General features: G+C 52.4%; 1 protein-coding gene across 1 annotated transcript in view; it reads left to right on the forward strand.

Annotated features, from left to right (window-relative positions):
- The window catches only part of ap3b2 (adaptor related protein complex 3 subunit beta 2), a 121,204-nt gene extending 105,289 nt beyond the window's left edge, over positions 1-15,915 (forward strand). Inside the window, exons 24-26 of the mRNA XM_072492601.1 lie at positions 53-150; positions 7,868-8,006; positions 14,119-15,915. Coding sequence (XP_072348702.1) covers positions 53-150; positions 7,868-8,006; positions 14,119-14,269 — 388 coding nt within the window. The 3' untranslated portion in view covers positions 14,270-15,915. The remainder of the gene's footprint in view (positions 1-52; positions 151-7,867; positions 8,007-14,118) is intronic.
- Positions 15,916-16,266: the final 351 nt, after the last annotated feature.

Genomic DNA, 16,266 nt, shown 5'->3' on the forward strand with positions numbered 1-16,266 from the left:
TAATGTCATTCAAATTTGCTGTGGGATTGAGTGTTTTCTTTTTTTCTCTCAGCTCCCAGACCCGACAATTTTATATGTCAATCCAGCCTCCCGTGGGGGAGCTGATCATGCCTGTCTTCATGACTGAGAACACTTTTAAAAAGGAACAAGGTGAGTGTCTCTGAAACACGCTCGCTACGAAGGAGGCGTCGGGAGATGCGTGGGAGATGAATGACTGCACTGTACTGGTTTAACACTGAAAGTTCAATGAGCAAGTCCTTCGACTAAACTGTTATTCTAGCTGCCCCCCGATGAGTTTTGTTTTTGCAAGGAAGAGAAGTACTCTGTATATATGGGGCGTCATTCTCCGACCCCCCGCTGGGTTGGAGAATCGCTGGGGGCTGCCGTGAATCCCGTCCCCGCCGGTTGCCGAAGTCTCCGGCACCGGATATTCGGCGGGGGCGGGAATCGGGCCGCGCCGGTTGGCGGGCCCCCCCGCTCGATTCTCCAGCCCGTATGGGCCGAAGTCCCGCCGATAAATTGCCTGTCCCGCCGGCGTGGATTAAACCACCTTTTGAACGGCGGGACAAGGCGACGTGGGCGGGCTCCGGGGTCCTGGGAGGGGTGCGGGGCGATCTGGCCCCGGGGGGTGCCCCCACGGTGGCCTGGCCCGCGATCGGGGCCCACCGATCCGCGGGCGGGCCTGTGCCGTGGGGGCACTATTTCCCTTCCGCCTCCGCCACGGTCTCCACCATGGCGGAGGCGGAAGAGACTCCCTCCACTGCGCATGCGTGGGAAACTGTCAGCGGCCGCTGACGCTCCCGCGCATGCGCCGCCCGGGGATGTCATTTCCGCGTCAGCTGGCGGGGCAACAAAGGCCGTTTCCGCCAGCTGGTGGGGCGGAAATTCCTCCGGCGCCGGCCTAGCCCCTCAATGTTGGGGCTCGGCCCCCAAAGATGCGGAGCATTCCGCACCTTTGGGGCGGCGCGATACCCGTCTGATTGGCGCCGTTTTGGGCGCCAGTCGGCGGACATTGCGCCGTTTCGGGAGAATTTCACCCAATGAGTTGATCACTTGAACCTCACTCTCTGTCTGAACTGAGAAGTGAGGAACTTCTCTCTGCCTGAACTCGGAATCTGTCACACTGTTTTATCCTTGGGTAGAAAATGCCCAGGATCAGACGCAACACGTTTTTCTGAAAAATTACTCTCTGGCGACTTGTTTCCGTCACCCCTTGAGTCAACCAAAATTATATCACCGGGCTAATAATCCAGAGAATTTGTGTTCAAATCTCACTGCTGCAGTGCGTACAGTTTATTCAAAACTGGACATTAAATAGCCGGTCTGAGTGAAAAATGACCATGAAGTTGTGGTTCAACAACCAACTGGTTTCACCGCTGTGTTTCCCAGAGGAGGAAGTCTGCCATACTGACCAGGGGCGTCATTCTCCGACCCCCCGCCGGGTTGGAGAATGGCCGTTGGCCGCCGTGAATCCCGCCCCCGCCGAAGTCTCCGCTCCCGATGATTGGGCGGGGGCGGGAATCCGGCCGCGCCGGTTGGCGGGACCCCCCGCTGGATTCTCCGGCCCGGATGGGCTGAAGTCCCGCCCAAGAATTGCCTGTCCCGCCGGCGTAAATCAAACCTGGTATTTACCAGCGGGACAAGGCGGTGCGGGCGGGCTCCGGGGTCCTGGGGGGGGGCGCGGGGCGATCTGACCCCGGGGGGTGCCCCCGCGGTGGCCTGGCCCGCGATCGGGGCCCACCGATCCGCGGGCGGGCCTGTGCCATGGGGGCACTCTTTCCCTTCCGCCTCCGCCACGGTCTCCACCATGGCGGAGGCGGAAGTGACTCTCCCCACTGCGCATGCGCGGGAAACTGACAGCGGCCGCTGACGCTCCCGCGCATGCGCTGGGAAACTGACAGCGGCCGCTGACGCTCCCGCGCATGCGCTGGGAAACTGACAGCGGCCGCTGACGCTCCCGCGCATGCGCCGCATTTCCGCGCCAGCTGGCGGGGCAACAAACGCCATTTCCGCCAGCTGGCGGGGCGGAAATCCCTCCGGCGTCGGCCTAGCCCCTCAATGTTGGGGCTAGGCCGCCAAAGATGCGGAGACTTCCGCACCTTTTTGCCGGCGCGATGCCCGTCTGATTTGCGCCGGCTTTGGCGCCAGTCGGCGGGCATCCCGCCGTTGGGGGAGAATTTCGCCCCTGGTCTGGACCGTGGGAGGAAACCGGAGCACCCGGAGGAAACCCATGCACACACTGGGAGGATGTGCAGACTCCGCATAGCCAGTGACCCAAGCCGGAATCGAACATAGGACCCTGGAGCTGTGAAGCAATTGTGCTATCCACAATGCTACCGTGCTGCCCTTCCTCTGACATCTGTCCTATATCTATCTCCCCTCAATTTAAAGCTATGTCCCCTCGTGCTAGCCATCACCATCCGTGGAAAAAGGCTCTCACTGTCCACCCTATCTAATCCTCTGATCATCTTGTATGCCTCTATTAAGTCACCTCTTAACCTTCTTCTCTGTAACAAAAACAGCCTCAGGTCCCTCAGCCTTCCCTCATAAGATCTTCCCTCCATACCAGGCAACATCCTGGTAAATCTCCTCTGCACCCGCTCCAAAGCTTCCACATCCTTCCTATAATGCGGCGACCAGAACTGCACGCAATACTCCAAATGCGGCCGCACCAGAGTTTTGTACAGCTGCAACATGACCTCATGGCTCCGAAACTCAATCCCTCTACCAATAAAAGCTAAAAAGGAGGCCGGCTCAAGCCCATCGTGTCTGCACCAGCTCTCCGAGTGAGCCCATTCACTGAGTGCCACTCCCAACGCCTCCTCCTCGTAAACCTGCAGATTCTTCCTTCTCCAGTATCAGTCCAATTGCCTCTTGAAGCCTCGATTAAACCGGCCCCCACCCCACTCTCGGGCAGTGCGTTCCAGACCCTAACCACTCGCTGTGTGAAGAAAGTGTCTCCGCCTTCTCCGTTGCTTCTGTTGCCAATCTGTGCCTGCTCGTCCTCCATCCTTCTGCGAGTGGGAACAGTTTCGCTCCGTCCAGACTCCTCATGGTTTGGGGAATATTGGGATGACTGAAGCCGTTATCTTCAGCCCCACTCCCAGGCAACCGATTCCATCCCCTGGCTGAGGCTGAATCGATACATACGCAACTAGGCCTAGGTAGAGTGCGCTTTCGGAGGGTCCGTGCAGACTCGATGGGCTGAATGGCCTTGATCTGCACTGTGGGGATCCTATGGTTCCACAACGTTGTCTGACGTCACTCGTGTCACAGCTCTTCTGCTGCTGAAATTCTCATCATTTTTTTTGTCTAGATTTAGAGTACCCAATTATTTTTTTTGCCAACTAAGGGGCAATTTAGTGTGGCCAATCCACCTAACCTGCACATCTTTGGGTTGTGGGGGTGAAACCCACACGGGGAGAATTTGCAAACTCCACACGGACAGTGACCCAGGGCCGGGGTTCGAACCTGGGTCCTCAAAGCCGCAGTCCCAGTGCTAACCACTGCGCCACGTGCCGCCCGTGAAATTCTCATCATACAGAGCAGGAGTAGGCCGCAGGCCTCTCGAGCCTGCTCCGCGCCATTCAATAAGATCATGGCAGATCTGATTTGTAAACCTCAACCCCACATTGTTGTCTTCCCACTCCAGCCCAACCAAGAATCTATCTGGCTCTGCCTTAAAAAACATTCCAAGTCTCAGCTTCCACCGCCTTTGAGGAAAAGAGTTCCAGAGAGTCAAAAACCCTCTTGAGGGGAACGATTCTCCTCGTCTCTTATTTCAATGGGAGACCTCCTCATTCTTACACACTGTCCCCTAGTTCGAGAATCTCCCACAAGAAGAAACATCCTCTCCACATCCAACCTGTCAAAACTCATCAGGCCAAAGTTTTGGGGGCTAAATCCTGCCCATCTGATTAATCATCTCGTAAGTCATCTCTTATTCTTCTAAACTCCAGCGGGCAGGTGCCTAGACTGTCCGACCTTTGCTCACCTCGCGTCTGGGACTGTTGTAGGCTCATTAATTGGGACTGATCGCTTTGATCAATGCAGCAACTCAGTGATCATTGCAGCGTACGCAACTCCCAGGTTTGAAGGCGAATAAGATGGGGTCTCTTTTCCATTTGTTTTCTCACCAATGGTTCCAAGCTGGGCTGCCAGCCAGAGAATGCTGAAGACGTAACTGAATAATAACCCAATGATTCAGCGCTCTGAGCTGCCAGCAGTACATTAACAAGATTTCTCACATTCCTCACCAGCTCTGGATGAGTCACGGAAACACGGCAGCCAGTTTGTGCACAGTAAGATCCCAGGCAGATTTGTTTTAATGAAGTTTGCGGGATGAATATTGGTCAGGTCACCCAGGCAAAACACAATTGTTTTTCACGGAACTTCAGCCATTGGCTGTTGCTCATGTCCAGGGCAGCACACCTCTGACCGGGCGGCACTCCCTCAAGGTCCTGGAGTGGGACTTGGAACTTGCAGCTTCCTGGTTGAGAGGTAGGAGCGCGACCCGTTGAGCCACAGTGGAGTGGGGCCGGTTTAGTTGTGTTGGCCAGAAGGCTGGTTTGTTGAGGGAGGCCAACAGGGCAGGTTCAATTCCCGTTCCAGCTTCTTCATTAAGGTCCCACCTTTCTCAACCTTGCCCCTCGCTTGAGGGTGTGGTGTCCCTTGGGTTAGATCACCCCCGGTCAGCTCTCTAAGGGAGAGCGGCCTACGGTCCTCCGCGACTGTGCTGACTATACTATTGCTGCGAGGAATGGACAATGCAGTGTCCATGGGGGTGTGGGCATCGCTGGCAAGGCCAGCATTTGTTGCCCATCCCTAATTGCCCTTGAACTGAGTGGCACTTAGGAGTCAACCCACATTGCTGTCGATCTGGAGTCACATGTAAGCCAGAGAGGGTAAGGCTGGCAGATTTCCTTCCCTAAAGGACATTAGACTTTCAATTCTAGAATTTTATTGAATTCAATTGCCACCATCTGCCGTGGCAGGATTCGAACCCTGGTCTCCGGATTACCAGTCGAGCGACAATGCCACTGCCAAAACAAATGAGATTTTAGAACACTCAACGATAATTGTCATGGTCACCATTGGTGCAAAGAGCTTTCAATTCCAGATCAGCTGTCGGTAACTTGAACCCGTGTCTCCTGGTCGTCAGCCAGTCTTTAACCTCTCGCACCGAGGCTGAATTCATCATCACACTAGAGGGGTCGAAGGTCTTCTCCAGTCCTATAGGGAGTCAGTTAACATGAGGTTTGACGATGAACTCTTGTCCAAGGGGGTCTTGGGTGCTCTCAACAACAATGACTTGCATTTATATAGCACCTTAAATATAATGAAATGTCCCAAGGTGCTTTACAGAGCGTTACAAAACAGAATTCAATACCGGGCACTTGAGATATTAGGGCAGATGACCAACAACTTGGCCGAAGAGGTAGATTTTAAGGAGTGTCTTAAAGGAGGGAAAATATATTCTTTTATCTGTTCATGAGTGGAGCCATTCGGCCTGCATTTATTGTGCCTCACTAATTGCCCTTGGGAGGTCCAGCAAGGCGGGGAAGTGCGGCGAGGAGGACATTTTAGAGGTTGAGGCCTGGACAACTGAACCAAGGTAACCAAGAGGCCACAATTGGAGGAGCGCAGACATCTCGGGGGAACGGTTGTGGGGTTGTGGGAGTTTACAGACATGCCGGTGGTGAGTGTACGGAGGGATTTGAAAACCATTGACGAGAATTTGAGAATCGTTGCTTGACCAGAAACCTTGGTCAGTCACGGCGAGTATGCGGGCGGGGGGGGTGGGTTTTGAGGCAACGAGGACAACTCTTCACGGAATGTAAGATGAGGGCCCTTTGTGAGAAGGGCAAGTGAGCGAGAGGGGGATTCAGTTCGAAGTACGACTAATATAGTCTTCGAATTCACAGTTCGATTTTTTTTCTTTTACTACGTTGCACTTTGTTTTCCCACTTGCTGTCATAGATCAACTCTTAAATCCCAGCGCCGGTAAGTAGACGCACCGAAAAGAGGGCTCGGGGTGTAAAACATGTGGATGTCAAACCCTGCTGCACATTGTCCCTTTCCCCCACTTGTCGCTGTGTTTGTCTGTACTGTCCGTGCTTTGTTAGTGATGGAGCATCACCTGATTCATGTCTTTGCTCTGTAGAGGGTTGTCTTTTGAGACGAGTGGTGTTTGGCACACATCCCCACCCGCCCTCTACCCCCCCCACCCACACTCCCCCTCCCCCACCCCCCACTCCCCCGGCTGGTTTAGTGCCTCACTTGGATGCGGTGAGGGTATTGCTGCTGCCTTGTGCACACGTTCCATTGCTTGCGCATGTGTCATCGTGAGGAAAATTATGCCATTGGCTGCTCTCATTTCCCGGGCGTCAAAGCAATGCAAAAACACGTGTGGGATGGGGGGGGGGGGGAACACTTGTCGAGAATCCCCCAAGAGTTGGGAGGAAGGTGAACGCTACTCGGGGAGCTCAGGGCAGCACGGTGGCACAGTGGTTAGCACCGCTGCCTCAGCGCCAGGGGCCCGGGTTCGATTCCCAGCTTTGGTTACTGTCTGTGCGGAGTTTGCACGCTCTCCCCGTGTGTGCGTGGGTTCCTTCCGGGAGCTCTGATTTCCTCCCACAGCCCAAAGATGTGCAGGCTCGGTGGATTGACCATGTTAAAATAGCCCCTTATAATGTCCAAAGATGTACACGTTAGGTGGATTCCCCCCCTTCCTCACTCAGAAACCATTACCGCGCCATGGCCATTTTCTTTTCACCTCCTTGGTAGTGGCCTGAGGTAGGATTCTCTAAAACTAGGATCAACGCAGTGTCGATGGATTGACAGAGCCCGTTGATCACCTGTGCCCAGAACTGGCAGGTGCCTGGCACTGAAACAAGTGCCTTTATCCTGACATCGAGAGAGATTTCAAGGATTGCCACACCATTCTGTAATCAATCCCACTCACACAATGTATTCAGCTGTGGATCACAGAGAGCGATACAGTGGTCCAGCTGGGTGGGATAGCCAAGCATGGAGCGAATGGACACACCGCTTGATCCCTGTGGTTTTGCTATAATTCTAGACTCCACTGCGGAGAGTATCGTGTGTTTCTATCACAGATGGGTTATTGTGTAGACAGGTTATGGGTTTACTTATTTAGACTAGGCACATAGGAAGATATGTATACATGGATAAAAAGTGTAAGGCCACCAGAGCTGCATGTGTGTTCTCTGTTGCAAAGCAAAACTAGATTGCATGGCACACTTCCTTTCTAATGATGTCATGCTGCAACCCCTTGAAGGCCCGTTGCAACAGAGAGGTGCAGGCCACGGATTATCAAAGGGATGGACAGGTTCACAAACACCGATACATTCCCTGGGGCAATCCTTGCGTGGGTTAGCCCGCCGGCCCTAACTTGAAAGCAGGAGTTTGTTTTTTCCCCCTGAGAGTTTCGGGTAAACCAGGAAAGCTCTTTGAACTGGGCTGGAAGATCCCACCAGGTTCGCCAGTGTGTCGGCTGCCTCATCCTGCTGGATCCTCCCACCGCCGCTGAATGGTAATGGGAATGCTGATTCTCCCAGAGTTTTCCTGGTGGATTGCAGGATCAAAGCGATTCCCAATCTTGGTTTTGCCCTCAGCAAGTTCTCGAGCCCCCGGTCAAGAAAAAGAGATTAACGGGTCTGTTGTTAATTCCTTAACTAATGCACCCCCCCCCGCGCTCCGAGCTTGTATTTCCAGCTTGACCTTGGAGAGCTCCGAGTTTCAGTGACGTTGACAGGGAAAGCCTTGTTCTTCTTAAGGGACGAGGTGGAGAATTGAGGCATTTTGAAAAGTGGTGTAACCGCGCTTCCCTCTCTCGGCAACACAGGAAAACTGATGGGAATGAATGAAATCAAGGAAAAACTGACCCTCCCAGAGCAATTCCGGAGCGACCAAGCCATCGTCCAGCGAGTGATGTCTATTGCTAATCTGGGGCGTGTGCCGTGTGGACTGGACAATGAGTACAGGTAAATGGAGGGGCCTGAATTGAGCAAATGTTTGCCTGAGTTTTGGTTCACCAGTTTTTATCGTTTGGGGGGGGGGTCGGGGTCAAGTTTCAAACGATCACATGTCTGCCACAGGAGAAAAGGGTGCTGATTGATTGACTCTGATTGGCCAAGGCATTGCCATGAAAGAAAACGATGATGGGCGTTAATTACCTCAACGAAGGCCTCAAGCATATCATTGGATGCCGCGTGCTCCCTCTCCTAGGCCACCTGGCCACGAACGTACCCGCGGTAGAGGCGCAGACAGTCGGGTCAGACAACCCCCTAGACTGCCCGCTGCCTGGACCTATTGCTGCCCACCTTCGCCAGGCCCAGGAGCGGGTTTACAAGGAGGCCCTCCACCCTCCTAGCTCGCCTCCACACAAGATGACCCAGCATCAGGAGCATGGGGCTGAATTGCAACTAAAAATCGAGGAGCCAATCCCCTATTTTTATGCTCTTTTAAGAACAATAAATAGAATCCAAAAAAAAAAAATCACGAAAGCAAAATTGGGGGCGACAGGCCTGGCGAGGCACAGTGACTGAAACAAGCTTCTTTAAAAATCAAATCAAAATGGTGTCTCCGGGGTTAATGATGCACCTCAGTGCAGTCGGTTAAAATGACGGTCCTCCCGAGGTTTCTCTTTGTGTTCCAGTGCCTTCCCATTATGATCCCCAAGGCCTTTTTCAAACGGGTAGGTAGGAGCATCATGGGTTTCGTGTGGGCAAATAAGACCCCGAGGGTAAAGAGGGTGTTTCTGGAGCGTAGTAGGGACAGGGAGGGCTGGCGCTGCCGAATTTGTGCGGATACTATTGGGCTGCCAACGTGGCGATGATCCGTAACTGGGTAATGGAGAGAGAGGGGGCGGCGTGGAAGAGGTTAGAGATGGCGTCCTGTGTGGGCACGAGCCTGAGGGCGTTGGCGACGGCACCGCTGCCGCTCTCGCCGACAAGGTACACCACGAGTCCGGTGGTGGCAGCGACGTTGAAGATCTGGGGGCAGTGGAGACGACACAGGGGCGAGATGGGAGCCTCGGTTTGGTCCCCGATTCGGGAGAACCATTGGTTCGTCCTGGGAAGGATGGATGGGGGGTTTTGGAGCTGGCATCGGGCAGGGATTAGAAGAATGGGGGACCTGTTTATAGATGGGACAGTTGCGAGCCTAGGGGCGCTGGAGGAGAAGTTTGGGTTACCCCCGGGAAATGCTTTCAGGTTTATGCAAGTGAAGGCATTTGTGAGGCGGCAGGTGAGGGAATTCCCGCTGCTCCCAGCACAGGGGACTCAGGACAGGGTGATTTTGGGTGTATGGGTTGGAGAGGGCAGGGTTTCGGCGATCTACCAGGGTCAGATCTACCAGGAGCTGAAAGAAGAGGAGGCGGCCTCGGTACAGGAGTTAAAGGGCAAGTGGGAGGAGGAGCTTGGGGAGGAGATAGATGAGGGTCTGTGGGCTGATGCCCTGAGTAGGGTTAATTCTTCCTCCTCTTGCGCCAGGCTCAGCCTAATACAATTTAAGGTTACTCACAGAGCGCATATGACAGGGGCGAGGTTGAGTAGGTTCTTTGGGGTGGAGGATAGATGTGGGAGGTGCTCGGGAAGCCCGGCGAATCACGTCCACATGTTCTGGTCGTGCCCGGCACTGGAGGGGTTTCGCGAGGACTATGTCCAAGGTGGTGAAAGTCCAGGTCAAGCCGAGCTGGGGGTTGGCACTATTTGGGGTAACGGACGAGCCGGGAGTGTAGGAGGCGAAAGAGGCCGGTATCCTGGCCTTTGCGTCCCTGGTAGCCCGGCGGAGGATCTTGCTATTGTGGAAGGACGCGAAGCCGCTGGAGAGGATGAAGTTTGCCCTGCGAGGTTCTGTGCAGGGGTTATTCAGGCGGTGGCAACCGTTCCTAGACTATCTTGCGGAGCGTTAGGAGGAGGTCAGCAGCAACCCAAGGGTGGGGGGGAGGGGAGAGGGGTATCTTTCGGGGGGGGGGGGGGGGTGGAATTCGGGTGGGTGGGTGGGGGGCTTCCCTATGGGTACCTTGGAATGTCATATGGGGGGGTTACTGTATATGGGGAAACCCAATGTATAAGTGTTGTATAATTTTTGACTGTTGTGTTTGTGTTTCTTTTTGTTATTGGGGGGGGGGGGGGGGTTGCTAAAATTCTGTTTGAATAAACATATTTATTTTAAAAATGATGCACCTCAGCCCCTACTGTGCCCACCAGTCATGGAAGACTTCAAGCGAACTGGTAGTGCTCCCTTTCCAAGGCCATCCCTGCTGCGAACATCGCTGCGGAAGAGGGAAAGACAGTTGGGTTGCAAGACTGCCCGCTGCAAATAAAATAGATAGGAGCATCACGAGCTTCGTGTGGGCAGGGAAAGTTCCGAGAGTAAGGAGGGGGTTCCTTCAGCGTAGTAGGGACAGAGGAGGACTGGCACTACCGAACTTGGGTGATTACTATTGGGCCGCCAATGTGGCAATGATACGTAGATGGATGATGGAGGGTGAGGGAGCGGCGTGGAAAAGACTGGAGAGAAAGTCCTGTAAAGGGACGAGTTTAGAGGCGCTGGTGACGGCGCCGCTACCGTTCTCACCTAAAAAGTTTACCACGAACCCGGTGGTGGCGGCAACACTGAATATCTGGGGACAGTGGAGGCGACAGAGAGGGGTGCGGGGAGCCCTGGTGGGGTCCCCTATCAGGAACAACCATAGGTTCGCCCCAGGAAGAATGGATGGAGGATTTCAGAGCTGGTACCAGTTGGGAATTAGGAAGGTGGGAGATTTATTTATAGATGGGACTTTTGCGAGCTTGGGAGCATTGGAGGAAAAGTATAAGTTGCCCCGGGGAAATTTCCTGCGATTTATGCAGGTGAGGGCGTTTACTAGACAACAGGTGAGGGAATTTCCGTTGCTCCCGACACAGGGGATACAGGACAGGGTGCTTTCAGGGGTGTGGGTCGGAGAGGGCAAGGTGTCAGAGATTTATAGAGAGATGAGGGAAGAGGGGGAGGAGTCGGTGGGTGAACTAAAAGGAAAGTGGGAAGAAGAATTAGGGGAGGAGATAGAGGAGGGTATGTGGGCTGATGCCCTAAGCAGGGTAAATTCCTCTTCCTCATGCGCCAGGCTTAGCCTGATTCAATTTAAGGTGCTACATAGAGCACACATAACGAGGGCAAGATTGAGCAGGTTCTTTGGAGTGGAGGACAAATGTGGGAGGTGTGGCGGGAGCCCGGCAAACCACGCACATATGTTTTGGGCGTGCCCAGCACTGGAAGGGTATTGGAAGGGAGTGACGGGAGTGATTTCGTAGGTGGTGAAGGCCCGGGTCAAACCAGGCTGGGGGTTAGCTCTATTTGGAGTTGCGGAAGAGCTGGGAGTGCAGGAGGCGAAAGAGGCCGATGTCGTGGCCTTTGCGTCCCTAGTAGCCCGGCGCAGGATCCTACTCATGTGGAAGGAGGCGAAACCCCCTGGACTGGAGGCCTGGGTAAATTATATGGCGGGGTTCATTAAACTGGAGCAGATAAAGTTTGCCCTGAGAGGATCGGCTCAAGGGTTCACCAGGCGGTGGCAGTCATTTCTCGACTACCTAGGGGAACGTTAGAGGGAAGACAGATGACCTGCAGCAGCAACCCAGGGGGAAGGGGGGGGGGGTTTAGTTTAGTTTAGGTCAAAGATAAAGAGGTTTTGTTACCTGTGTATTGTTAAAAATTTCTGTTTTGTTATTGTTTCGTTTGCTTTGTAAGAGGGAAAAATTGTTGTTTGGAAAAAAATTTCAATAAAATATATATTTTTTAAAAAGACTGCCCGCTGCTTGGGTCTGTTGATGGCCCAATCCCAGGCCCAGGAGTAGGCTCACGAGGAGGTCCACCTACCCCCCTCTGCCCTACTCCGCGTCACGTAACCAATGATCAGGAACGTGGGGTTGAAATGTAACCAGAAATTGAGGAACAATTCCCCATTCATGTGCTATTTTTTTTGAAAGAAGTAAAAAATAAATCTATTAACAAATGAATAGGGGCAGCAGCCCCTTAAAGGGGTATGATAACCAAAATAATTCTCACAGGAAAGTTAGCCAATTGAATTAATTATTTGCACTCTTTTAATAAAACAAAACCAAAAAGAGCAGTACATTGAACAAAAATGACTGTGGATGACAGTCCCTGTGGGCCACTGAACCTAAAACATCAATGGAAACCCAACTAATTGAACCAATATATAATTCCTGGGAGTGATGATGCACCCGTGGTGCCCAGCGGTCACCGCATACTCCCTCGCCAAAGACAATTAATACCCATCACCTGTTTCTGAAATGAAATGAAATAAATCGCTTATTGTCACAAGTAGGCTTCAATGAAGTTACTGTGAAAAGCCCCTAGTCGCCACATTCCGGCGCCTGTTGGGGGAGGCTGGTACGGGAACTTCTCTGAAGCTTTAACAATATAGTTGACAAAATATTTAACATTTAGTAATGGTAATTGGATCAATTTCCCACGGGGGTGTGAGACCGAGGGGCAGCACGGTGGCGCAGTGGGTTAGCACTGCTGCCTCATGGCACCGAGGACCCAGGTTTGAATCCCGGCTCCAGGTCACTGTCCGTCTGGAGTTTGCACGTTCTCCCCGTGTCTGCGTGGGTCTCACCACCACAACCCAAAGCCTTGGGGCTTTGTGGCGTAAGGTCCCAGGTCCACCAAAACTGAGCTAAAGGGGTGTGTGTGTGTGTGTGTGTGTGTGTAAGCGAGATAAATGGCCTCCTGTCCTGTGACCCTCAATGCTGCCCCCCCCCCCCCCCCTCACACCACACCACCACCATTCCGAGCACAGCCCCGTGGTGAGCACCAGGAACTCGGCACCGCAGTCAAAGTTACTTTAAAAACTGTGTACAGTTCTGGTCGCCTCATTTTAGGAAGGATGTGGAAGCTTTGGAAAAGGTACAAAGGAGGTTTACCAGGATGTTGCCAGGAATGGAGAGTGGGTCTTACGAGGAAAGGTTGAGGGCGCTAGGCCTTTTCTCATTAGAATGGAGAAGGATGAGGGACGACTTGATAGAGGTTTATAAGATGATCAGGGGAATAGATAGAGTAGACAGTCAGAGACTTTTTCCCTGGGTGGAACAAACCATTACAAGGGGACATAAATTTAAGGTGAATGGTGGAAGATATAGGGGGGATGTCAGAGGTAGGTTCTTTACCCAGAGAGTAGTGGGGGCATGGAATGCACTGCCTGTGGAAGTAGTTGAGTCGGAAACATTAGGGACCTTCAAGCAGCTATTGGATAGGTACATGGATTACGGTAAAATTATATAGTGTAGATTTATTTGTTCTTAAGGGCAGCACGGTAGCATAGTGGATAGCACAATTGCTTCACAGCTCCAGGGTCCCAGGTTCGATTCCGGCTTGGGTCACTGTCTGTGTGGAGTCTGCACATCCTCCCCGTGTGTGCGTGGGCTTCCTCCGGATGCTCCGGTTTCCTCCCACAGTCCAAAGATGTGCAGGTTAGGTGGACTGGCCATGATAAATTGCCCTTAGTGTCCAAAATTGCCCTTCGTGTTGGGTGGAGGTGTTGACTTTGGGTAGGGTGCTCTTTCCAAGAGCCAGTTCAGAGTCAATGGGCCGAATGGCCTCCTTCTGCACTGTAAATTCAATGATAATCTATGATTAATCTAGGACAAAGGTTTGGCACAACATCGTGGGCCGAAGGGCCTGTTCTCAACTGTATTTTTCTATGTTCTATGTTCTAACTCAATCTTAATCACTGTTAGTAATTTTGTAGCCATGATGTGGAGATGCCGGTGTTGGACTGGGGTGAGCACAGTAAGAAGTCTTACAACACCAGTTTAAAGTCCAACAGGTTTGTTTCAATGTCACTAGCTTTCGGAGCGCTGCTCCTTTCTCACCTGAGGAAGGAGCAGAGCTCTGAAAGTTAGTGACATCGAAACAAACCTGTAGGACTTTAACCTGGTGTTGTCAGACTCCTTACAGTAATTTTGTAGTTGTACATAAATACAGTGCTGTTCATTTGAAGGCCGTCGGTCTTTCACTGGGATCTTTGATGAGCTCTTAAACCGTCCGTGGACCGCCTGACCTGCTTTGTCTCCTCTTTCCTGGTAGGTTCGCTGCTCGAACGGTGAGTGGCGGCGCTTTGGTTCTTGTGACCCTGGTGACCAAAGACGGCGGCATGGCCCAGCTGACGATAAACTGTGAGAAGATGGTGATTGGTACCATGCTGGTGAAAGACATAATGCAGGCACTGACCCAATGATGCAGCTCACACACCTCTTGGTCTTGCCGGGTTTGGGAAGGGGAGTCGTGGGTTATTGGGGGTGGGGGGGGCCAGCTTACGCTCTTAAATCGCCCACAACCCACGAGCTACTCAGCAAACCACAGACGGCAGGAGAAACAGCCCGGCAGGAAGAACGTAGTTGTGGGAGGGGGGCGGGGGGGGTCCCTTCTCCGGTTAGGGTTTCCAACCCTCCAGGTGTTGGCCTGGAATCTCCAGCAATTGAAGATCAATCTCCAAAACACTGCTGCGTCCGACCCTTGAAAAAAAAATCACCCGGACAACAAGACCAATTCCCCCCCCTCCCAATTTTACTTGAAAATGTCTCCTTTCCGGATATAAAAATATCAAAAATGGTGAGGGAAGGAAGGTTTCTGGACTGACGTAGGTATCTTCCAATTGGATAATGAGCCTTTTTGCGTTCCAATTGGCGTAGGAACGCCGTACGTCACAAGGAGTGATGTGTTGGCCGACTACTGGTTGGAGCGTGGGGGCGAGTCAGGTGATGAAACCGCCGGGACTACATTCAATCACAGTTGGCAACTCTATCTCTGTCGGTCCTTCCATCGCACCTGGGGCCCGGAGTCTTCCTGAAGCTGCTTAAAGTTGAACAGTCAGCTCTTTGTCCTGTCTTCACTCCCGGGAAGAATTGGATTTGTATTGACGGTCAGGGCCACTGAATCTGGGTCCCCCGCCCGCCCCCCCCCTCTCCCCAGTTCTATTTGATACCTTGCCGACAGTGAGGTCAACGTTAACTCAATGGGATTTTACTCACTTGTGCGCACTCCTTTCGTTATTCCTTCCAACCCCAAGCACACTGCCTCTCTCTCCTCCGTTAAGACTTTACCCTACCTCTATAACCAGGCTCTTAGCGACATCTGCCCCCACCCCCTCACTTGAGTCTCCTGGAACGATTTACGTTCTAACAATGAGATACTCCGTCTCCTGGGCTGCTCCGATCTAGAATTGTGATTGTTTAGAAATTGGTTGCCGATGTGACGTACAAGCTAGGCCTAAACCATAAGCAAATCGGTCACAGAGAGCTTCCATCTCATGCACTTCCCACTCAGCACCAAATGTCGCTGTGAGAATCAATCTTTTCCAAAGATGCTTTTGTTCAGCTTTGAAGACACATTTATTGAGGGATTTTTGGCCGTTGAGACAAACATTTATCAATTTCCTCTCGACCAGAGAATTCCTGGGGTGACGTTCCATCGTTCTCCGTTGGCAGAAGCTACAGCAAGCCCCCCTCCTGGGCCTGACTGGGACAGGGACTTGCCCCTCCTTGGAGATACCCTCCTCGATCAGTCCTGAGACAGGAACCACCCACAGGATCTAAGTGAGAGCCAATGGAGAGAGCCCAGCATTTGGGCAGGGTAATGGGTAATACGGTAGGCGTGAGTCAGAGACAGACGATTTGGGTTTGGGGGGAGATTTTCAAAAATGGGAACAGGCCCTGGGCCTGGGCAAGATTCGGGCCCGCGGGTTGGGCTGCAAGAGCGGCCAAGAGGCCTATGGGGGGTAGACGAGTAGCAATTGGTCCATAGCAATCACTTGACTGATGATACAAACAACCATGTGACTCCCATTGGCCAATGAGATGATTAGAATAAAGAAGCTATGAATCATACAGATCCAAGAACTAAATAGATTTCTCCTGCGGCAAAGCCTAAATTATACAACAAAAAAGACTCCAATTCAATGCTTTAAATAAAATACCATTCGACTGACCTGTGATATTTCACACGCAATCAAAACCAAAGTTTCATCTTTAGATGAAGTGGGTTTATTAAAAGGCATTAGACCATAAGACATAGGAGCGGAAGTAAGGCCAATCGGCCCATCGAGTCCACTCCACCATTCAATCATGGCTGATTTCAACTCCATTTACCCGCTCTCTCTCCATAGCCCTTAATTCCTCGAGAAATCAAGAATTTATCAACTTCTGTCTTAAAGACACTCAACGTCCCGGCCTCCAC

This window comes from Scyliorhinus torazame, chromosome 30, assembly GCF_047496885.1.
Source record: "Scyliorhinus torazame isolate Kashiwa2021f chromosome 30, sScyTor2.1, whole genome shotgun sequence".
In the NCBI taxonomy this organism is placed as follows: domain Eukaryota; kingdom Metazoa; phylum Chordata; class Chondrichthyes; order Carcharhiniformes; family Scyliorhinidae; genus Scyliorhinus; species Scyliorhinus torazame.